Source organism: Manis javanica, chromosome 5 (genome assembly GCF_040802235.1).
Source record: "Manis javanica isolate MJ-LG chromosome 5, MJ_LKY, whole genome shotgun sequence".
In the NCBI taxonomy this organism is placed as follows: domain Eukaryota; kingdom Metazoa; phylum Chordata; class Mammalia; order Pholidota; family Manidae; genus Manis; species Manis javanica.
This window is the reverse complement of record NC_133160.1, coordinates 7,320,200-7,343,269: the sequence shown is the minus strand read 5'-3', so window position 1 is coordinate 7,343,269 and position 23,070 is coordinate 7,320,200. Positions and strand designations below refer to the sequence as shown.

Here is a 23,070-nt window from a genome sequence, read left to right as displayed (position 1 = left end):
TAGGGGAGAACCTGCTTCCTGGCGTTTTCCAGCTTCTAGAGGCGCCTGCACTCCCTGCCCACAGGCTCTCCTCCCCTTCAAGGCCAGCACTGCAGCCTCCTGAAGTCTGGCTCTCCGTGACGTCTGCGCCTATCCTCACATTCCTCTGGCTCCGACCCTCTGCTGCCCTCTTATAAGGACCCCTGTGATGATATTGGGCTCACCCGGGTAACCCAAGTTCATCTCCCCATCTCAAGATCCTTAACGTGATCACATCTGCACAGTCTCTTTGGCCATGGCAGATGATGTGCCCCAGGTTCTGGAGGTTAGGATGTGGGTGTCTAGCAGGGGGCCACTGTTCTGTGCACCACAGACACTTATTTACTCTGAGTCTAATAAATTAATAAATAGTATAAATAAGTTTCATTTCTTAGGGCATGCATCCCCAAAGGGGCAACATTGCCCCAGATGGCACAAAAACGTCCCGGGGGACTGAGGAATAGAGCACAGACACACGTCATACACAGCAGCTATCCCACGGACCCGTGATAGGACAGTTTCATGGGGTGGGGAGTGATTAGGGAAATCAGGACTCCTGGCAGGAGTGATGATTAAAAAAATAGGTTGAGAAATGCTGTTCTTGGGCATTTAAAAGCGTTTATAGACATTTCCTTCCCCAAATCTGCTGAACGTCTACCCTCACTTTCAGCTTTGGATTACGTGGGTGAGAGGGCTCTTGCTGCTCCACTTCACAGTCGGGAGAGTCACGGGAAAACAACCAGTGCACATTTCCGCTGCCCAGAGAGAACCGCAGGGGTGGGAGACAGGGGTGCTGGCCCTGAATGAGGCATTATGCCTCCTCTTTCTCCTCTCCCTCTTCCTCCTTTTTAAAGAAACTTCTGCACCACCTGCATGCTGGGCCGAAAAGCAGCCTTTCAGAATGTGCTTCCGCATCTAGTAACACAGCCGAGACGTCTCGGGCCTGCATCCTGTGAAACCCGCTTCGGACTTAGCTCTTAATCCACACGGTCATCTGGTCCTGGGAGCCACCTGTAGCATCAGCTGTCCTGCTTGCTCACCTCCCTTTCTGGGCTCCGGTGTCCACCCCTTGCCGCACCCCCGGGGCCCTCTTCTCCCTCCCAGTCCTTAGCCAGAAAGTGACTGGGGCTCCCCCTCAGTAACAGCTGTGCCTCTTACCCTGTGTTTTTTGTTATTGAAGAAGAAAGTGCTAAGTGAACCATCTCAGCATTATCTATGCTCTCACAGAGCTTGGGTACATGCTAATGCTTGTCATATTGTGATTTCTTTAGGATCTTTTTGTAAAAAATAAACTAGAAAACAACTATTTTTTCCCCAGGTGGTTAAAAGCCTCTTCTGGCATTTCCTCCCTAGGACTTCCGGGCTTAGCTTGTACCTTCTCCGTTTACCTTTTGGATGGAGGGGGTGAGCAGTGGCTGCCGTTATCCCACCGGACAGGGCAGAGAGGTGATGGCTGACTACTGATGGGGGTGTGGCCTCTCTGCCACTAAAGTATTTCTAAATGGAATGATGTGCTCTCTTTCTAGGATGGCTGGTTGGGTCTGGCCTGCACGTGGGCATGAGGGACCACACGCTCTGTCCCTTGTAACTGCGTGGCCGCGGAACCATCAGAGATTTGGTCCCTCCTCCACTTTTCACCGAAGTCTGGGTGTAAGCAGAGCACACAGGGCATCTTTGCATTTCTCGGGAGGCATGATGTGCCGGGAGGCATGATGTGCCGGGAGGCATGGACCGGAGGCTGGGAGGCGGGATCCACGTCAGACTGTCTGATGCAATGAGAAGCAATGCATTCACACATCCCACACGTGGGCAGGAAGCTGAGAGGCGAGGCGTCAGTGAGCGCCTCCTGAGGTCCCCTCGCCTGGGCTGTGCACAGGGGCTGTGGGACAGCGTGATAAACCAGCTAAGAGATGCTGCCCTTCACAAATACCTTCCTCTCTCCCCACTCTCCTCCCTCGTCAAGTTCAGGCAAAACAATGGAATGCGGTGAGCAGAACACACCCCACTACACCATCAAATGATCCTTTTTTGTTTTATAGAAAAGATCCTTATTGAGTTTAACTTTTTCTGTCTTCACTTGATATGACTTGCTTTTGACAATGTTGATTTCTTAAGACCTCGTTGTGCCTTGCTAGTGTTTTAAAATCGGATTTATCTGGTGGAGGTATGATTTACATACGATCACATTTGTCAGCTTTCTGTCACGGTGGTTTTGCCTTTTCTCCAATTTCATTTAGGCAGAATCATGTAGTAGATTGAATTCTGTGTCTGGCTTCCTTTTCCTAGCGTAATAGCTTCCTCCGGCAGTACTTCATTCTTATTTACACTGTGGAGCATACCTTCGTGTAGATATGCCCTAACTGATTCAAGCGTTCTGCAGATGGACATTTTGCTCTATTAGAAATGTTTCCTTAGCTATTTTGGAATTAAAATCAAGCATCTACCGGGAAAACAAAGAGAGAAGTAGAAGATATGAGTTTAAATAATTATGTTTTGGCTGACCAGACACATTAGCCTCTAGCTCAAAGTTGTAAGAAAATAAACAGCCCTAGAAGGCATTGCAGGAAATCACATTGCATGTGGTTTTGACCTTCATTAGCAGCCCTCCCCAAAACAAGACTTTCGAAAAGCAGCTGACATTGGCAAATTAAGTTAGAAATAGAATATGGTAATAAAAATGAGAGGCTTTGATTTTCTAAGATACTGTTATTTAAGATGAATTATACTGCCAAGCTTCTGAGACAATCCTCAATGTACCTGAGTTGTACTCCGGTACAAACAAATGTTCATTTGATATCAAAATTCCCTGGGGTCTCTTGCTTTGACAAAGAAAAAAAAACAATGCATGAAATATGTTTACTTCTAAGAGGAAACAAGATGTAATTTCATGGATCAATTTAAAAGAAGACTGTTGCCTGATTAACATCTCCCACATGGTATCTGGAAGACTAAAAATTCAAAAAGTATAAGGGGATGGAGAAAAGCAACATTTTAACATCTGATTTTACGTTTGCAAAAGTTGTGTGAGATAACAGAGATCGTACAGTTAAGTTCAAACTACAACGAAAGACTTGATGATGATGAACATTATATCCAACACAGAGAAAGCAACTTTCCTCGTGTGTTTAGCACACGCCCGACACCACTCTAAGTGGTTTAGGTGTATCGGTTCACTTAAGCTTCACAGCTCTCCTAGAAGCTTGGTCCTACCATTGTGACGGCTCCCACTTTATAGATGAGATCTATCCATCTCAGAAACTTGCCTGAGCTCACATAGCAGAGCCGTGACTCGAACGTAGCTTGCTGGCTTCCTAGGCTGAGTGTTCAGCCACGAGCCACCACTGCTTCTCAATTAGCCTCCTGAGGAGCTGCTCCTGCATTCCAGGGAAGTGCTTCAACTAGATTAGAAAATCAAGTGGGGAAAGTAGGGATAAAAAGAAGGGAAATAGTCACCCAGAACCCCGTTCATCTATTTTTTTTCCAGTGACGGTTCTTTTTATGTGTATACATACGTGTAGAGACCAACAGAAACAAATACAGATGTGATCAAAGCACGTGGTCAGCGAATTCTGTCCCAGAGATTGAAAAAGGCCCCCCAGAATCTTTTATGCCCCCTTAAGAACTGCACTGAAAATTCTAACTTAGTCAGTATCCTGGGGGAAAAGAGTGTTGGGGTGATAAGAAGCAGCCTTCCTCATTAAATGGGCCACTCACTCCGACGCGAGTTGCACAGGGCTAGAGCTGTCGATGAGTGACAGGCAGAATCCTGACCTCTCAAGGATGCAGGGAAACTCTAGAGGTTCTCCAGCAGCTGCTGAGTAAGTTGCAAGCAAGGCTTCAGGGTACTGGGGCTGCGGGCCACCTTACCCACGGCTCACCCAATAGGATTCTCTTTTCCCTGGTCATGCACGGGCAGTGTACCATTCCAGACTTCGTCATTTCTGTTACCTGCTTCCCTTCCTCCAGGAAGACATTTCATAGACATGCTTACAAATGTTAGAGGTTGAGGAGGAACAGAGAGAAATGGAGAAAAGAGGGGAGAATAGAGAGAGAGAGAGAGTGGCTTTCTCAATTCTCAAACTTTTTTCCTATGTTTTTCTTCTTACGGGCTCCTTGTCCCTGGATCCTTTATTAAAAATAGGGGAATACTGATAAATATAAGGATGATGAAGAAAACCATTTCTATAGGGTGTTTTAGATTCTCAATGCCTCTGAATTTATTGAGAACACACACCTACAGTTTGCAAATTACAGAAAATGAAATGATCTGCATTTCAAAGCCTGTGCATCTCAATGCTCAGATTTTACACTGTTCTCGTCAAAGGCTGCTGCTGTACGTATGATTGGTTTTGTGTGCATCAAAGTGTAAGTCTGACCCACATGGTTTAAAGGCAGGAAGAGGCCGGGGACATCACCTCATCCAGTGGTTGCCAATCCTGGCTGTGCATCAGAATCCTCTCAGGAGCTTCCAACAGTTCAGGTACCCAGGCCCCAACCATAGGCTATTATTCCAGACAGAGGCTAGGGGATGGGACCTGAAACCTAAGTATGTAATAAACTCCTTAGGCATGATATTATTGTGACATAGAATGAAAAATGTCTATTTGGTCTTCTTTCCAGTTCCTGGCACAGGGCTCCTAAAACATCCCTGATAAGAGCCATGAAGATGTCTTAACCCAGCCCTTTTAAACCTCATCTGCATTTATGTTAATGAGGTGACTTTTGGAAGCCTCTAAGGAAGGGGGCCCTGGTTGCCAGGGAACTTTCACCCCTATCGCCCCCATCTCCAGGGAGGAGAGAGTGGCTGGCTATTGAGTTAACCACCAATGGCTAATGATTTAATCAGCCATGCCTATGTCAAAAGGAACCCACAAAAATCCCTAAAGCGTGGGGTTCAGAAGGCTTCTGCGTTGGAGAACATGTAGAGGATGGGGGGATTTGCAGAGAGGCCATGGATGCTCCCCCAAACCTTGACCTATGGAGCTCTTCTAGCTGACTCTGGTGAGTTGTATCCTTTCATCATAAACTGGTGATCTAGTGAATAAACCATTTTCCTATGTTTTGTGAGCCATTCCAGCAAATGATTGAATGTGAGGAGGAAGTCATGGGACTACCTAATTGGTAGCCATGTAGGACAGAAGGTGTGGGTAACCCGAGGACCCACCAGTGGAGGTTGGCACCTGAAGCCGGAGGCAGTCCTGTGAGGCTGTGCCCGGAGCCCATGGGACCTGATGACAACTCCAGGCAGACAGCATTACAACTGAGCCGAACTGTGGACACCCAGCTGGCGTCACAGAATTGCTTGGCACAGAAAACCCACACAGCTGACATTAGATGTGCTGTGAGGAGCAGAGAGATGGGCAACAGTTTTTCCCTTACACTAGGAAATTCTAAAACCTCTGGAACCAATGATATGACTCATTTCCTCATTCAGCAGAGGAAACTGAAGCCCAGAATCTCACGTGCAAATGACAGTAACTAGAGCCGTAATGATGACAGCTAATAGAGTGCTACCTCTGTGGCAGACACTGAAATATGTGCTTTTATTAAATCTGACACTTACGCTGTACGTGTCACTATGATTATCCCACTTTGTAGACAAGGAGGCTGAGGTTCAGGGAGATTAAATTACTTGCTCAAGGTCATACAGCTGGTAGGTGGCAGCCCAGCAGTTTGATTCTGGAGTTCTTACCCTCAATCATTAGACCGTATTTCCTCGTGGAATGGAATGGAATGGAATATTCTTCACAAAGTAGAACCCACTTTTGATGCACTGAATTTATGGTCTTATGCCACAGGATAAAATAAAATAGATAAATATATTGTCCCATTTTAAAACTGCCCTCGTGCAGGGAAAATTCCGCTGTCTTGTGTACTTTCCTAGATTCTCTGGGGAGTTCCTAAGTGCTACATAGAATGTAAAGTGCTCCATGAATGCTGTCCTTTAATCCTCTCAGCAATTCTGGGCTGTAGGTACTCTTATCCCCACTTTAGAGACGAGAAGCCAAGGCTTAAGCGGTCAAATGATTTGTTCCAGGTCCCACAGCTCGTAAGGCAGAGAGCATGACGTCAACCTAGGTCTTCTGACTCCCAAGGCCAAGCTCCAAAGTGCTTTGACTCTTGCTTTTGTCTCATCAGCTGTCAGTCCTCAGCCTCGTCCAGCTGTCAGACATGCTCAGAAGAGATGAGCATTGTCAGGCACTGAATTATAGAGACCCCTGCTTCTGGGCCCCAGCAAAGAGGAAGCCCTAACCTCCCGTCCCTGTGACTCCATTTGCAAAGAGGGTGCTTGCAGATGGCCAGGTTGAGATGAGATCCAACATGGCTGTGTCCTTAAAAAAGGGGAAATTTGGACACAGAGACCAAAGGAAGAGGTTGTAAAGACAGGGAGAATAGCGTCTAGAAGCCAAGGAAGCTCAGATGGAGGCAGGGAACAGGTTCCCCTGCTTAGTTCTTAGAAGGCACCAACCCTGCCGACGTGGTACCAACAGGGGCCGAGGCTTGTCCGTGGCCATGAGGATGGATTCTAGCCGGACTATCCAGCACTGTCACTGTGTGAATCTGTTTTCCCCTACTTGGCCATCTCCACATTTTCTTGTTGTCTGTGCATTCAAATTTTTTTTTCTGTGGTTTTAATAAAAAAGTTCAAAAAAAATAAAGGGGTTCTGGCCTCCTGCACAATAAGACAATAATTTCTGTTGTTCACGCCACCTAGTTTGCAACACTGCTACAGCACACACATACGGGAAACCCACACAAATGTTTCCAAAGTGGGCCTGTGGCTTCCAGCCTTCCATTCATAGGATCAGCAGCCCCCTTGCCAGCATGGCACTGACCTTCGTCATACAGCTGAATCGTGCGGGTTGATACGATCACCGGCATCCCGTTTTGACCACACTCATGCTCAGATGCCACCTGGAACAGAACACGTGTGGTTAAGTCTTCCAGGAATCTGTGAACTCAGAGAAGAACCTCAGGGCTCACAGATACACACACACACACACACTCACATACAAGTACACACGCGCTGAAAGAAGAGCTACCGAAGAGGTCATTTAGGGAATAAAATAATCTAAATTACAGGAGCAATATTTGACATTAACTGAATACTGATTATGTGCCAAGTACCTCGCATAGCATATCGTATTTTGCTGATACTATTAGGAGTACCAACTGTGTTAACTGCAAAGAAAAGAAAAAAGACTGAATAGCAGCTCCTAAAAGTGGGAACCTCCTGGAGCGATACAGAAAACACTGACTTTCTTTACATTTTTGTAATGGTTTTCTTTAAAGTAAGCCTGTGTTCTTAAATATATCATTAACTCTCCCAAGAAATTATAAAATTTATACATCAAACCCATGTTTCCATTCAGCCCTGAGGTCACAACTGGTATTTCTGGGACAATACTGCGGCATGCTTGATTTATTTGACGCACAGGGTTTTTTTTAAAGTATTTTGGGACATTTAAAAATCAGATTTCATTACCACCATTTTCTAATTCATGATGAAAAATAAGACTCTTGCAACATCCTGTGGGTATATGAAGCCAGAGCCAGCAGTCTGTGAACGGGCCATTGATGGCCATAGTTCCACGGGGTCCACCTTTCTGCTTTGCTCATTTTTGCTCCTGCCTGACCCCCAGAGGCCAGAGGCTCCCAGTCTTGGAAACATTTGGGGTGCTTGAGAAGCTCCCACTGCTTGGGCCTACGGCTAAAAGTTGTGTTTTTGTTGGTTTCAGCTGGGGCTGGGCGTCAGTTTTCAAAGCTTCCCAGGTAGCTCTAATACATAGTCAGACACCCACTATGTAGGCAATTGAGTGTTTTGAAGCCCATTTCTTCAAATTCAGCTTTCTATTCTGAGCAGGAATTCCCTGTGTGATATGATCACTATTAGTTCCCTGGTATACCCTCCTTCTGTAGGGATTAACATTTTAATGGTGTTTTGCCAATGGATTTCAGCCCCAGGCAAGTTCACTATGGATTCAGTGAGACGGAGGAATGACAATGGAACGTTCTTGGGGTGAAAGGGTGTGGATAAAATGAGAGTTCCTGTGGCCAGGATTCTCACCTGGCCATGGTTGACTAGCTCACTACACACCTGTGGGCAATACATGGCTGTTGACTCTGTATAAAGAGCTCCACCCAGTGCTCACGTGCGACACGGTGGCAGGGCTGCAAGGCTTCAGGAGAGCAGAGCAGAGGCTGGAGTGGTGGCAGAGCCGAGGACACAGGCCTAGAGGATGGCTGTGTGGGACGGCTGTGCAGGCAGAGACGCCTGGAGGACGGCTGTGGGGACAGAGGTGCCCAGAGGCAGAGACCAGCTTGCTGCCTGCAGACTTGCTGAGTGAACGGGATTTTAGTGACTGACCTGCCACCTGGAAATAAAGTTGGGTATAACCCTTTCACCCCAAGAACATTTTGCTGTCAGTTTCTCTGGTCACACTGAATCCATAGCAAACTAGCCAGGGGCTGAAACCCACTGGCAAGACAAGGGTTTATTACCCAACTTTATTCCCATGGCAACAGGTCAATCACGAGAATCCTGTCCACTCAGAGCGAGTCTGCATGCAGCAAGCCGGTCTCTGCCTCCGGGCCCCTCTGCCCCTGCAGCCATCTCAGTCTCTATCCTTGGTGCTGCCACCACTCCAGTCTCTGCTCTCCTGCAGCCTTGCAGCCGTGCCACCATGTCACCAGAGCACTGGGTGGAGCTCTTTATATAGCATCAATAACAATGCATTGCCCACACGTGTGTAGTGAGCCAGCCGATCAGGGCCAGGTGAGAATCCTGGCCACAGGAACCTTCACTTTATCCACAAATGGGCTCCAGGTCTTAAACTGACCTGATTTTAGAAGCACACATGGTGTATACAACTTTAGACTTTCTGCTACAAGCTGGAGATCTAGGCGGAGGCATTTGGGTGTCCCAGGCCTCAGCCCTCCAGAGCAATCTTCTAAAAGAGGGGCTCCTGACCCAGTAGTTCCCCACCTCATCCTTGCTCCCACACAGATTCTGACTTAATGGGTCTTGGGTGCAACTCCGGCCTCATGAATTCTCAGTTTCCCAGATGATTCTAATATAGCCAGGGCTGCAAATTACTGATCTAAACTCGGGATTCCCACCCTTGGCAATACTGACATCTCGGGCCAGATCATTCTTTGTTGTGGGGCCATCCTGGGTACTGTAGCACATTTAGCAACATCCTGACGTGTACTCACTAGACCAGTAGCACCACCTGAGTTGTGACAACCAAAAATGTCTCCAGACATTGCTGAGTGTCCCTTGGGGGAGGTGGAGGGTGGCGGCAGACCACATCACTCACAGCTAAGAAAAGAGGGTCCAAACCCACCAGGGATCAGGTACCAAGTTGGCCCAATAGGCTGCACCTGTGAGGTTCTTACAGATGCAGATTCCATAGGCTCCCAGCTCTGCAGTTTGTCTTAGGTGGGGCCTTAGAGTCTGCATTTTAACAAGGTCCTTGATGAATTCTGGAGGTTTGAGTGCAATGCAATGGGTTCCCATGGGGACAGCAGAACATCCTCAATATTATCTGTGTGATGAGCCTGAACAGGCTGTTTACTCTGCTGTCACCCCAACTCTACCTGCTAGTTGCTAACAACCCGGTGACTGTGAACTACATTACCTTGTATGTGTCTGTCTCCGAGTCATTCTCTTGATCTTCAATTCTTTGCAGAACACTCATTTGGTTACCCATTGTTCCTGCAATAGAGAAAAAAATGAGAGAAAAATTAAGCTCTGGAACAAACAAAAGTCTTACTCCTGCCTCTGAAGTTCAGGTGCACATCTAACAGGTTACCATGGGTGTGTTATCACAAGCCCCAGTTAGACAAATTGCTTGTACTTATTTGGGGGAATGAGAGGATATTTTGGGCTCGTATATTCAACAGAAAGTCCAACACAGCCCCAATTTTCAACTGCATTTCATTGCTCAACACTGTTTGTGTTTACCAGGTGTTAAATGATTGCATAGTGGTTGAAAAGAGGGGATAACTATGGGTAACTACCCCTCAGCGCAGGCACCGAGCTGGGCAGGTACCCACATCACCACCCAACCTCTCAAGGGCCTCGATACAAGTCAACAGGTATTTCACATCTTCTCAGCTCCCTGTACTGTTTTCCAAGGATGTTTCCTGTACCTCCTGTAGCCGTCGCACCCTTGAGAAATGGACTGACGTCCTCATCATCTCGTTCTAGATTTCGAGTCACAAGGGCGTTTACTTTTCAAAGTTTGGCAGGTTAATGACGACAGAGGCAAGATCCAAGCAGAGGCCGCCTGTGCTCCTAACCACGGGACCGTCCTGCCCGTTTACCATCTCCCTTTGGAAAGGAAGGAACTGAGCTTCCCAAACTCACTATCTTGCCAATGGGTTTCAGCCCCGGACAACCTCCCTATGCATTCAATGAGGCCAAAGAAATGACTTTGGAACGTTCTTGGGTTGAAAGGGTTTATACCCAACCTTATTCCCATGGTGGCAGGTCAGTCACTAGAATCCTGTCCACTCAGAGCAGGTCTGCATGCAGCAAGCCAGTCTCTGCCTCTGGGCCTCTCCACCCCCACAGCCGTCTCAGTCTCTGTCCCCGGCATTGCCACCACTCCAGCCTCTGCTCTCCTGCAGCCGTGCAGCTGTGCAGCCACCGCGTCACCCAGAGCACTGGGCGGAGCTTTTTATATAGAGTCAATAACAACGTATTGCCCACATGTGTGTAGTAAGCCAGCCAATCAGGGCCAGGTGAGAATCTTGGCCATAGGAATCTTCACTTTATCTATACTCACCCAGGACACAGATTCAGAAAATGCTGACAGGATTTGACCCAGAGTAGGTCTGGTTCCAGGAGTAAGGCTCTACTGATAACTCCGAAAACTTGTAGCCTTGCTACTTAAAAGTTTCTTTTTCACACACACAAAGGATGGTAATGTATCCCATCTCCAAAAACCTGGCCCCTGGCTCATCTGCTCTGGTGACTTTCAGAATAAAAGCCAAGGCTTTTGGTTTCTGACTGAAATCAGCCAATGCACCCCTTAGGAGTCCCCCATGGCATGAGTCTTTAATGCCCAGCAATAGACACACTCAGAAATCAGAAATTACAGAGGCCAAAAAGGGGTCATGGATCTTACCACCTGCTCTCTTGGAGGAAATTTGGTAAATAACAGAATCTGGGGATTTTATGTTTTCTAACATACCATGCAATAAAGCTGTGCAGGACTAAAACATAAGGACACTAGTTATTTTGCAATATTTTCTATTTATAAAACCCATGATATTCATACTTATGATAGACCATCACTCCCATCTATAAACGGGGCATTCTGAATAAAATACTGAGTCCTCAAGACCAGGGTGGGCAAACAACAGCTGCAGGACAGACCCAGCCGGCTGCCTGTTTTAGTACAGCCGGTGAGCTAAGAATGGGCTTTACATTTATAAGTGGTTGGAAAAAAAGCAGAATCATAAGTTATGACACATCAAAATATACAAAATTCAAATATTGGTACCCATAAATAATATTTTATTGGAAGACAGCCACACTCTATCATTTATATATAGTCTACATGCCAAGGGATTAAATGTTGCCTGTAGTAAAATTGACCAGGATTTGAACCTACTGTGTATAAAAATAGTGAGGATAATAATATAACAAGAGAAATGACAAAATAGTAAAAACTGCAATAACAACAAATTGGGTGAGTGTTTACCACCTGATGAGAAGCTGTTCTAAACAAAATTTACTTGCAGCGAACCAAGGAGACAGTGGTGCCATCATTCCAATGTTATAGATGATAAAACCGAGGTACATAGGTTAAATGCCTTGACCAAGGCCACGTGCAAGAATATATACACACTGGACTATGTCTCCATCGAAATCCTGCTTTTTGCAAAATTAAGTTATTTGCCAATGGTTTTACAAACTTTTAATGCTCCTTTTCTTCCATTTAAATTCAGTCCGATGTGGGGGATACTTCTGATAAAGATTTTTGAAGTTATGAAAAATCTGTGTGCTGGAATAAGTGTGACGTGTGCAGGCAGGAGAGAAACATGAAACATTTTCATTCCACGGAGTGGGGGGTTACATTTTCCCAATCACTGCACCTTTTAAGTAGCCTCCTGGAAAATTTAGGGCCAAATGGACTGAAAGATGGAAAATCCATCTACAAATCTTTTGCAGAAACAGTCTGGATTCAGGCAGTATTTCTTTTCCCCGGCAGTTGTAACGTATGTGTTGCGAAATTGCTCCTGGTCTTCCTTCTAATGTAAAGAGCTGGGTTTATACGGCACAAAGATAAAGGCTTACTGCCGCCCATTGGCTGATGTCTGTAACAGCAGAAATGAATACATTCAGCCTTCTCTACTAGCTCATGATGCCTGGGAATATCAAAGGGAACACTTTAATGTTTAGCAATGAAACCTTGGCAAGAGAATGGCAAGTCCTCCAATAATGATAATCACATCTGACATATACAGAGAGCTTGCTCTAGGCCAATCCAATGCCGAGCCCCCTGGGTTGAGAGCAGTTGGCATACAGGATACCAGCTCCAGCTCTGGAGACAAACTGCTCAGACCAGGAGTCCTTGATCAGCCACATAGCGAATAAGTGACCCTGGGAAATTTACTGAATCTTGCCGGGACTCAGATAGGGGTAGTAGCATTGACCCTAAGAGGTTGTTGTGAGAATTAAATAAATTACTATATGCAAGGTGCCCTGAGTAGGGTCTGGCACACGATAAGTACCATGCCAGTGTTAGCCAGACTAGGGTTATCATCATTATTATCATTGCTGTTTCCAGTCAGCTCCCCCAAGAGTCGCCTGGCAGAATCAACTGAAGAATATGGCATTTCTGATTTCCATGATCTTCTCAAAAAGTCAGGTTGGGCTCTGCATTTGCATTTTTAGCAAATGCCCAGGTGACATCAAAATCAGGCACTTACTGAAAGTGGGGCATGATGATGCGTGTCTGTCTTGGTTGTTCTGGGAATGAGGGTGTTCTGGGATGCCAGATTTTCATGTTGCAACTAGGAAAGTCCTGGGCAAACCAGGATGAGCTAATCACCTTTATAAGCTGCTCAAGGACTCCATAAGGCAAAGCATCTTTTTATCCCCATCTAACAGATGGCAACACTGAGGATCAAGGTGGTTCAGACAATAATTCCTATCTGTGATGAAGTTTTCTCCTGTCTCCAACAAACAAAAAAAATAAATCAGATAAAGAGCATTTTGGAAAGAAAAACATATTCATTTGAAAGAGCTAGCTTTTATTTTGGAAAAAAAAAATACATTTGGAGGCAATGTCAAAATGCCCCTTTTTCATGAACCGACAATATTAGTTGTTTTGTTTTTAATGACCTTATCTGACATTAAACACCAGTGGCCATATGGCAATCAGTGGGTTTTGTTTTTGAAATCGGACTCATAGGTGAGCTCTCAGCCTTTTGAGAACGTGGGGCAAGTCTTTTGCTGGGGGTCATTCAGATGAGAAAATCCCTCAGCTCTGCTTCTCGGCTGTGTCCTCAAGGCCAGTCCTCAAACTGGGCTGCATGTTAAAGTCATCACTCTGGGTTCCCAGGCCCTAGCCAAACAGATTCCATCAGAATTTCGAAGGGTGAAACCCAGGCATTGGTATATTTTCAAGATCTCTATGGGATTTCCGTGACACCTGAGGCTGACAGCCATAGTTTTGGGTATTTTGGGGTGAGTGTCCCAGGGGGCCAGGGGTCTCTCCTGATGCTGCCTACCCTGCCACAGAGAACCAGGCTGGGGATTCTCAGATGGCGGGAGGGCCTTGGCCTGCAGGGCCCGCGATCATGATCGGCACAGGCAGCTAAAAACTTTTACAACCCTTTCAGGGCCCTGCTTTGAGGCCTTCTGTTTTTTCAGCCTGTAAACCAACAGAAACCTCCTAGATCTCCAGGTTTCCTTTCCCGGGAATGGGTGTGCAGGGCATCCTCACCTTTCCAGTTGGCTGTTGAGAAGTGAGGTGTGCATGCCCATGGCAGGTGGGTGAAAGACTTCCTGAGTCGGCACAATTGCTGTCCTTGTCTGGGCCCCTTTGCCCCCCGAGAAAAAGCTCTGGAGTGAGACATGATTGTGAGGTTTTGGGCAAGGCACTGAAGGCATTTTTCTTGTGGGAAATGTCAGTGTCCATGAGGAGAATAACAAGCACCTCGGAGCGTGTTCTGGGCAGTGCCCCTCCTGGTTTGTGTCCTGACCTCCCTCGGCCCTTGCAACAACCATCTGGGTCACATGCTATTATTTTCTCAATTTTCTGATGAGAAACTGAGGCACAGAGATGTACCTAACAGTCCTTAGCAGGATGGTGGGGAAGCCTCAATGAGGTGGGTGCGTGCCTGGCGTGAGGGAAGCATGTGACCAGTGGGCATGAGATGCATATATACACACAACACCTGGGTGTGTGGTCCCAGTTAGCCAGGACCATAATTGATATTTCATATTTTAGATATTGTCCTTTTTCTGGATGAGTTACATTATTATATTAAAATATGCTCTTTAAAAAGATACTTCTCTTTGCTTCTTATAGTAAGTTGAGAGTGGTCATACCCAACTTCTGGAGTGGTTTCTCCAACTGGGGGTAGTTTTTCCCTCCAGGGTCACTGGGAAATGTCCAGAGACATTTTTGATTGCATGACTCAGGGTGGGGGGCTGTGATTGACATTCAGTGAATAGAAGCTGGAGGCGCTGCTAAACAGGCTACTGGGCACGGGAGAGCCCCCTGCAGAAAATGGTCTGGCCCCAAATGTCACTAGTGGGGAGGTTGAGGGACACGCTGTAGGGGCTGCTCTTACTGACTTTCTCATCACGCTTATGGCCTCGTGTCCCCTAGTGATCTAGAGGACTTGTCTACAGAGGGAAGCCTAGCAAACCCTCCCATCTGGGCCCCATCCTGCTGACAGCGGCTGTGTGCCTGAGCCCTGCTCCTGGGCTGTAAGGTGAGGGGAGGAGAAAGGACCCTCCACATCTGTCTCATGGGAAGATGAAGAGAGTGCAGCACACTCAGTGTTCAGGCCAAGAGCTGGTGTGTGGCAGTTGAGGAATAAGGATTAGCTATGGTTATAACTGAGGAAACAGCATGGAAGCTATGCTTCCATAATGATAATGCTTGTATTGCCACAGTGCCTGTGCTATGCCAGGCACTGCTCTCAAAGCTCCCTGTACTTACCCATTACATCCTCATTAGAATCCCATAAGGCAGGTATTTCTATTATCCCATTTTACAGATGAAGAACCTGAGCCCACGGAGATTAAGCTCCTTGCCTGAGATCACGCTGTGAATTGAAGTGCTTTCCCCCAAATTTTCCAGCTTCTAGAACTGTGAGAAAATAAGTATCTGTTGTTTAATGTATGGTATTTTTGTTACAGCAGCCCAAGCTGGCTCATATAGACCCTCTGCTAGTAAGTGGGTGACTCAGAACTTCACCCGTGGCAGCTCGTTCCAGAGTTCAAATTCTTTCATTTTGCTTTCTTACCTTCTAATGCCTCCTCTGCCATATAAGTTATGCTGTATTTTGTTAATAACTATTTATATGTAATGTAATACAATATGAAATATAAAATATTCATTGCATATTCTGTTTTTGCAATAAGAAATGAAAGTTGTAACTAATCAGACCTAAGATTTTTTGTCTGATCTAAAGTGAGGAATGCATAATTAAAGAGTCATCAGTCGTCGCTTAAGGATTTGGCACAAAGGCATAGCAATAGTGAGGTGAGAAAATGTTAGTTCTGACTAATGCTGCTTATTTCTCTTATTACTGTTACAGCCCATTAGCTCTGTGTTCCAATCTGCAAGCTGCCCACAAATCTCTCTTCTTTTATACAAATGATGGGTGTTCATGTGGCCTCACTTTCGTTACAGGTTAATGCTAAGCCTTCCTCCTGAGAACAGATAAAATACTGACACAGCACAGACTGCCCTGGAGAAAATGCGTGCATTCTAAGCTGCCTTGCCAGTGGGCAGCTAAATGACTGTCAAATGGAAGGAGAGGTCTGGAAGGGTGGAATGGTGACAGAATGAGTCACTGAGCAGACAGAAACACCTTCGATCAATGCAATGTAATGCAGGCAAACTGTGGGCCGTCCCCACCATCCAGTTGAGGACAGTGCCGCCATGGCCAGGCTGGCACACCCTGCACAATTCCTCTGCCCCCCAACTCCAGAGGCAAGGCCCCTATGAGGGAAGAAAAGAGCCCTGCTCTGCTAGGTGCCCTGGTCCTGCACCTCCCGTGGTCCCCTGCAGAGTGCTGGGGACATGGTAGAGCCTGTGAGGGCTGCCATGGGTACTATGCAGGCTGCCCTCTGCACAGGGGGGCACATGAGGACTGAAATCCGTCCTTCGCTGCACTCCCCAAGCCTTGTGCCCCGGTGTGGGACTGTGTGGGCTCAGGGGAAGGGGTGAGACACTGTATCCAAATCATGCTGATGTTCTAGGAATGCTCGGTAATTGGTATCTTGCTGTCGGAACACTCAATTATGTCTGTATAAATGGTTCAGGTTCCTAGAAGGTTTTGAGCTCACTATCTTATTCTTCATGTTGCACCAAACATCTTTAAGCTCATAATGATAGCAGGTAGCATTAGCTGAAGGTTTATGAGCCTGGCAGAGCCAGGATTGGGGTAAAGCAAGAGAGGTGCCCAGGGCACAAAATGCAAGAAGGCACTTCTCCCAGGACGGGGCAGCTTCAGAATCAGCACCCAGGGCCAGGCCTCTCGCTCTGTGCTCCCAGGACCCTCGCTGGCTTGCTTGCTTGCTCCCCCCACTCACCTCCACCCTGCCCGCCCCGTCCTGGGGCCAGGTACTCTACTTACATTGTCTGCCATTCTCCTTCCTGCAGCCTATCGTTTCCCCATTACAGAGATAAAGAAACTGAGGCAGAGTGATGCCGTCCCCTCCCCTAGAGCGCAAAGGTAGTGAGGGCAAGCACGTTGAGCATCCCCAACTCACACGTGGTGATTAGGTGAAGGAAGAAGAGTAAAGATCCCGGATTAGAAGGCTAGGAAGAGACAGAGCTGGGCTTGAACCTGGGTCCACGTGACTCAGGCACTTAAGTCCTTAACCAAATCCCCGCCCAGCTCTGGGAGCAGAAGAAACAGCCGACTCAGTGACACACTCAGTGAATGGCCATCCCTCCGGCAGGGCCAGGACCACTCACCCTCCCTGGGCTTTTTCCAGCCCTGTTCCTGTGCGTCTCTTGTCATGGGAAAGCAGACACGATGGGCTCTTACAGGCCTGTTCCTCTCCAGAAGCACATGCCTTTTCCCTAAAGCCTTTTCCTAAAAAAGACAATCCTTCCCAAGTTTCAGAAGTCTTGGGAAGAAAGACTCCCGCATGGTCTGGGACGTCGGCTTGCTCCCAGCTCCCCCTTGCATTGAAGATACTTTGACAGGCCCCCTCTCTTGGCTTTTATTTAGAGAAAAGGCAAGACATACACCCCAGGCCCGGAAGCTGGTGCTGAGAGGAGTGGATGGAGGAGGCATTTGGCCCTGGCGCAGAATTTAAGGGGGCATCAAACACTCAGCCGCCAAGAGAAATAACGTGCTTTAACACAACACTTCAAAACCAAAATGAGTGTTGTTACAGATCTTCCCTTTACTGAACATGGGGTTTTGTCCACCATAGATGTCTTGGCATTACTTTTACATTTTTGAAATATTGCCTTCAAATATGATTTATTTTGATGGCCGAGGTTTTTGGTGTCTTCTGCCTGAGAGGTGAGTGGTCCCCTCCAGTCCTGACCGTGACTGGATCTCAGTTCTACGGCTTCCCTTCTGTGCAGAAGGAGCTCCTATCCCGTCCCCCGGCCTGGTCTCCCTAGTGGTGAAATGGAGGGACAACAGCTGAGGTGTGCCCCATGCATTGTGTTTGGGGTCGTCTCAGCCTCTCGGCCCTCACTTTGATCTCAGTACTGAAGCCCAGAGGGGTGAAGCAACCTGCCCGGGACACCCAGCCACTCACTGACATCCAGTGTGGCTCAAGGGCACCCCCCAATTCACCTTGACTCTTCAAGGCAGGCAATGGAGTTTCAGAGGTGATGCAAATTTCTGGAGCGTACGGCTGGAATTTGAATCCAGCACTCAGCTCAAAGGGGGGCTTTGAATGTCAAATAAGACAGTTGGTATGAAGAACCAGATTCACGAAAGACACTCCGGAAGTCCTTCTCTCTATTTGTACCCCTTCCTTAGATTGCACCTTAGGGCAGACGCAAAGTCAGCTTTGCTGTAGGGTTCCTGTGCTGACAGTGGTCCCTAAATCACATAGCACTCCCCTCCACCTGCTGACTTTTAACCCCAGTTTTGCACTTGAAATGACCCACGAAGTTTCCATGCAAACAAGAGTTATTCTGTTGCTTTATACCTGATACCACCCACCCTGTCATTTAATCCTTACATAACCCATTTAGGAAAAGCTCTCTTTGGGTCCATTTCACAGATGGTGAAACTGAGGCTCACATATATCCAAGGCTACACAGTGAATCGATGGCACAGCTGGGGTCAGACTCAATCCTCTCTGCCCCCAGCTTCTGTATCTCACTGTCTGCCACAAACAAACCTTTGCATCATGCTTAAAGGGTCTGGGGGCCCTTACCTGCTGAGCCCCTGGGGTGGGTGTGGGGGCTGTCTCCTGTTCCCTGGTGTCTCCCGGAGCTGCTCCTGTTCACCGTGCCCGGTCTCCAGCTGGTGCTGCCCAGTGCCAGGCTATCAGCTGAGCCCAGCTCCCTGCCCTTTGCTTCCTTCTCTGGAGCCTGCTGGCTGAATACACAGAGCAGGGCAAACACAAGTCTGGGTGGAGCCCTCCTCTCCCCTGAGCGTCCTGTAGGAACAGGTTCTCTTCCTGGATTTGGGGGCTGTTCTCGCCTCTCCAATAAAAACTGAGCACCGGATTTCTCTCACGCGAATGCCTCCTGGGCACTCCAAGCATGCTGTCTAGTCCCCCTCACCCACTGTTGACGTTCAGGTTGACCTGTGCAGCTAATCCCCTTCCCCAGTAACCATGGGTCACAGTCAGAGCAGAGAAAACATGTTCTGTAAGGTTTTGCAGCTCTGTCTGCCTTCCACCTTCATTTACCCCAGAACACCGCCTCCACCACCCCCTAGACACCTAACTGGAAGGAAATGGCATCGACCTGCTGCACCGCCCCCAGTCACGTGAACACCACTCCCCAAGGTCTCTGGACACCAGAAAGCAGGTAACCTAAGGGAAGCTTGTTGCACTGGAGACAGACCATGGCATTGGAAAGGGCATTCTTTTTCTCTGCAGGCTAGAAATTCAAGACAGACTGTTTAATTTCTTTAATTACAATAAGGATATTTATTCAAGTGTCTCACAGGGACATATGTAACAGAGTATTAGAGCATCAACTACAAATAGCAAAAGAAGCTAGGAAAACAAGAAAGGGTACATCAATGGGAACAGGAGCAGAAATAAATATGCATGTTGATTTACAGACCTTCTATGAAAGCTTCACAGATATGGCTTTGAGCTTCCTAACAGTCAGGGCAAAAAGGGAAACATGGTAAATTATACTACTCAGTGTTCTGAGGAAACATGCAGGAGAAATGCAAACTAGTAATTATTATGGCTTTATTCATTAATTAATATGCTCATCCAAGCACCCATCATGAATACCTGTTGAGCATCAGGCTATAAATAGGCCTGAGTTTGGAGAGGGGAGGAAAAGGGGCCCTATCTCCCACCCCTTCCTGGGCTCATTGTAACTGAACATAGAGTCCTGTAAGTAAACATAGAGTCAGAGTGTGATCCTCAGTATGAAACAAATGCCAAGGCTGCTAAGAGAGAGAAATAGAGCCAGAGAAGGCCCCTTTCGGGAAGCAACATTTAAGAGACAAAAATACTATTTAAATAAGTACTAAATTCACAATCGGATGCACCTTCATTACGGCTGTAAACCTGATTCCAGCTCAGTGCTGCACCTTTAAATCTGGAGTGTAATCAACACAGTTATTAAGTAGCTATCATGTGCACACACCCTGTCAACACTAGTGCAAAAGCAATCTGTCCTGGGCCTGGGTTCAGATTTTGACTCTCAGTGACTGGCAATGTGGCTGGGAGCCGGCAGCTTTACTTTCCTAAGTCCCCATCGGCCCCTCTTGCCTGTGAGTGCCTTTGTGTTTAGGTCATGCTTACTCTTGTGTCCCCGTCTCCCAGCAGCCTGCGAAATGAGATGGCATCTCCCTGCAGTGGGGCAGGTGCTGGGCAGCACTTCCGGTTGGACTGGCTCATTTTTAATTGCCTGTGACAATAGCTGCCATGTGGATGGCATTTAACACTTTCCAAGGCATTTTGCATCCATCCATCTCAGTGTGAACCACACTGTATTAGGATTTTTGTGCCCATTTTACAGAGGAAGAATATATGAGACTTAGGGATTTGAGTGACTCAAGCCACGAAGACACATCATTCAGGGGCGGTGCTGTGCATCGAAGACTCCCAGCAAGTGTTAACTTTATAGTGGCAGTGGGGGCAGGGCGGCTGCATGATTTGCAGGACCCAGGGCAGAAGGGAAATGCTGAGCCCCTTGTTCTAAAAGCAGGGAAAAGTGCTGATGGAGGAACTAAACCGTGAAGCATTCTCTTGTCTTCCAGTCTCTCTCCCTCCTTGTCACGCAGTTTACTTATTCTTCAGAGTCATTCTACACAGGAAAAATTAAAAATTTTGATTTTGCTCTTCTTCTGTGTACTATGCAATGCCACTTTTAAATGCAATGAATTCATGTACAGAATCTCTGAAATCACACAGCTGCTATTTTGTAGCTTGTAAATGTGCACACGTTTTTCATTCTTATTAAAACAGTCAATGGCACACAAACTGACGCCACTGGTTTTATTTCATGTCTAGATACTCACACATTCCACCAACACTCTCTGCCTTCAGTTCATTGATGAGTAAGGAAGGGTTGAAAGGAAAAGAAACTGTGGGTTGCCTGTCTTGTCTTCCCCTCTCTTGTCGTTTTCAGCACATTGGCTACGGCAGGGAGGCGACATGAGCAGGAAAGGATATGAGGGAGTTCTTAAGTCGTTCTTGCTGTTTAGGGGGCATTGCCTTCTTTCTGCATCTGAGATGATTTCTGATTTGAATGGAAAGCATGGCTTCTTGGGGCTGTTAGTGCCCCTGCACACTCAGATGTAGACATAGCACAGTTCCTTATACTCATGTTGAGGCTCTCTGAACACCCAGCCCTCATGGGGCCCTGGAACTCTGCCTGTGGGTATCACAAATGCTACCTGCACACAGGGTGGTGATAAACATGTGTACTGCATGTATCTCCTCTGCTCACATCCATGCCTGCTTGTCTATCAGAATGTTTTTAAGACTTAACTTTTTAGGTTCACAGCAAAGTTGAGAAGATGGTACAGAGATTCCCCGTATCCCTCCTGCCCCCACACATGCACGATGTCCCCCTTATCAACATCGCCCACCAGAGTGGGACATTAGTTACAGTCGAGGAGCTTACACTGACATCACCATCACCCAAAGTCCAGAGCTTACAGCTGATGTCATTATACATTCTATGGGTTTGAGCAAGTGTATAAAGACACGTATCTGCCATCCTAGTATCATACAGACTAATGTTACTGTCCTAAAGATCCTCTGGTCCTCCTTTCCATCGCTCCTTTCTCCCTAACCCCTGGAAACCAATCATCTTTTTTACTGGATCCAGAGTTTGCTTTTTCTAGAATGTCATGTGGTTGGAATCATACTGTATGTAGCCTTTTCAGATGGGCTTCTTTCACTCAGGCATTCACATTCAGGCTTCTTTCATGTCTTTGCATGGCTGGAGAGCTTGTTTCTTTTTAGCACTGAGTAATACTCCACTGTCTGGATGTACGAGCTTATTTATCCATCACTTACTGAAGGGTGTCTTAGTTGCTTCCAAGTCTTGGCAGTTATGAGTAAAGCTGCTATAAACATTTGCGTCCAGGTGTTCGCATGGACATAGGTTTTCAGGTCCTTGGAGCAGGATTGCTGGATCATGTGGCAAGAGTATGTTTAGTTCTATCTGACGTTGCTGAACTGTCTTTCGAAGCGTCTGTACCATTTTGCATCCCCACCGGTGCTGAGTGTGTGCTTCTGCGGGTCCACATCCTTGCCACCATCCGGTGCTGTCAGGGTCCCAGATTTGGATGTTCTAATAGGTTGCCCATCAGATTTTGCTTTGACAACACAATCCAAAGATAAAGTTATTAAGAATTTCAAGAAGGTGACCACAGAGCATGAAACCAAGCTCAGGGTCCTGGCTGGAGGCAGCCATGAGGCCTCAGATGTGTAAACTTGGTGGAAGCATTTACTTCCTAGGGTCCACACTGCAGGAGTCTAAGAATAGTTCCTTCAGCCATACATGCTCTAGGTGATGTTCAGCATCCCATCTCCTGACTGGCCTCCTAATCTTCTCACTTTATGATCTCCACCCCGCTTCAAATATTGACAACCTCATGAAGCTGTCAGCTCCTGTTAAAGCCTGCTTCCCTGGGATCTGGGCTGGAGCTGGTGGGCATGTGGAGGGATCACTGGAAATCTGAAATCTGAAGTCTTTTCAGCACCACTTTGCAAGCCTCTCCCCAGCCAGCCTTGCAGACACTCCTTCCTCCTCCTTTCAGGCTCCTCACTACTCTGAGCCAGTTCCAGCCAAGTTCTTGGCCACGGAGCCAGAGGCTGGCATAACCAAGTCAGTACGGTGTAGCCATGCATGCCCACCCTGCCTTGGCCGAGGGAGTAGCCCCAAGATGTACCTTTGCTTTTTGTATCCGCCCATCGCCTGGTATTTTTCAGACCCTTCTCTTACACGTGACCCAGAGATGCTCCTTATTATAATCCTACAACATGAGTAAAAGAGGAAACAGAGGCCAAAAGAAACTTGCCCCAAATTAAACCATGGCCTTATGCCAGAATCAGTCTCTCAAGGCTAAACCCAGGGCCCTGCCTTGGTTAGGAACCAAGGCTCTGGAGTCATACAGTCTAACAAAGAATCCTGGCTTCAGCTGCTGATGAGCTGGGTGACCTTGTGC

The 23,070-nt window shown here is 47.1% G+C and overlaps 1 protein-coding gene across 14 annotated transcripts in view; it reads right to left on the bottom strand.

The window, feature by feature from the left end:
- The window catches only part of BCAS1 (brain enriched myelin associated protein 1), a 96,080-nt gene extending 76,951 nt beyond the window's left edge, over positions 1-19,129 (bottom strand). For 5 of the 14 annotated variants that reach the window (XM_073236421.1, XM_037006316.2, XM_037006324.2 and 2 more), the window contains exons 1-3: positions 18,632-19,128; positions 9,660-9,736; positions 6,855-6,933 (exon numbers count right to left, since the gene is read on the bottom strand). In XM_073236421.1, coding sequence (XP_073092522.1) covers positions 6,855-6,933; positions 9,660-9,731 — 151 coding nt within the window. In that variant the 5' untranslated portion in view covers positions 9,732-9,736; positions 18,632-19,128. Of the gene's footprint in view, positions 1-6,854; positions 6,934-9,659; positions 9,737-13,085; positions 13,207-18,631 lie in introns of all 14 variants that reach the window. The other 9 variants (XM_037006315.2, XM_037006319.2, XM_037006323.2 and 6 more) reach the window with 5 other exon arrangements.
- Between the last annotated feature and the right edge of the window lie 3,941 nt (positions 19,130-23,070).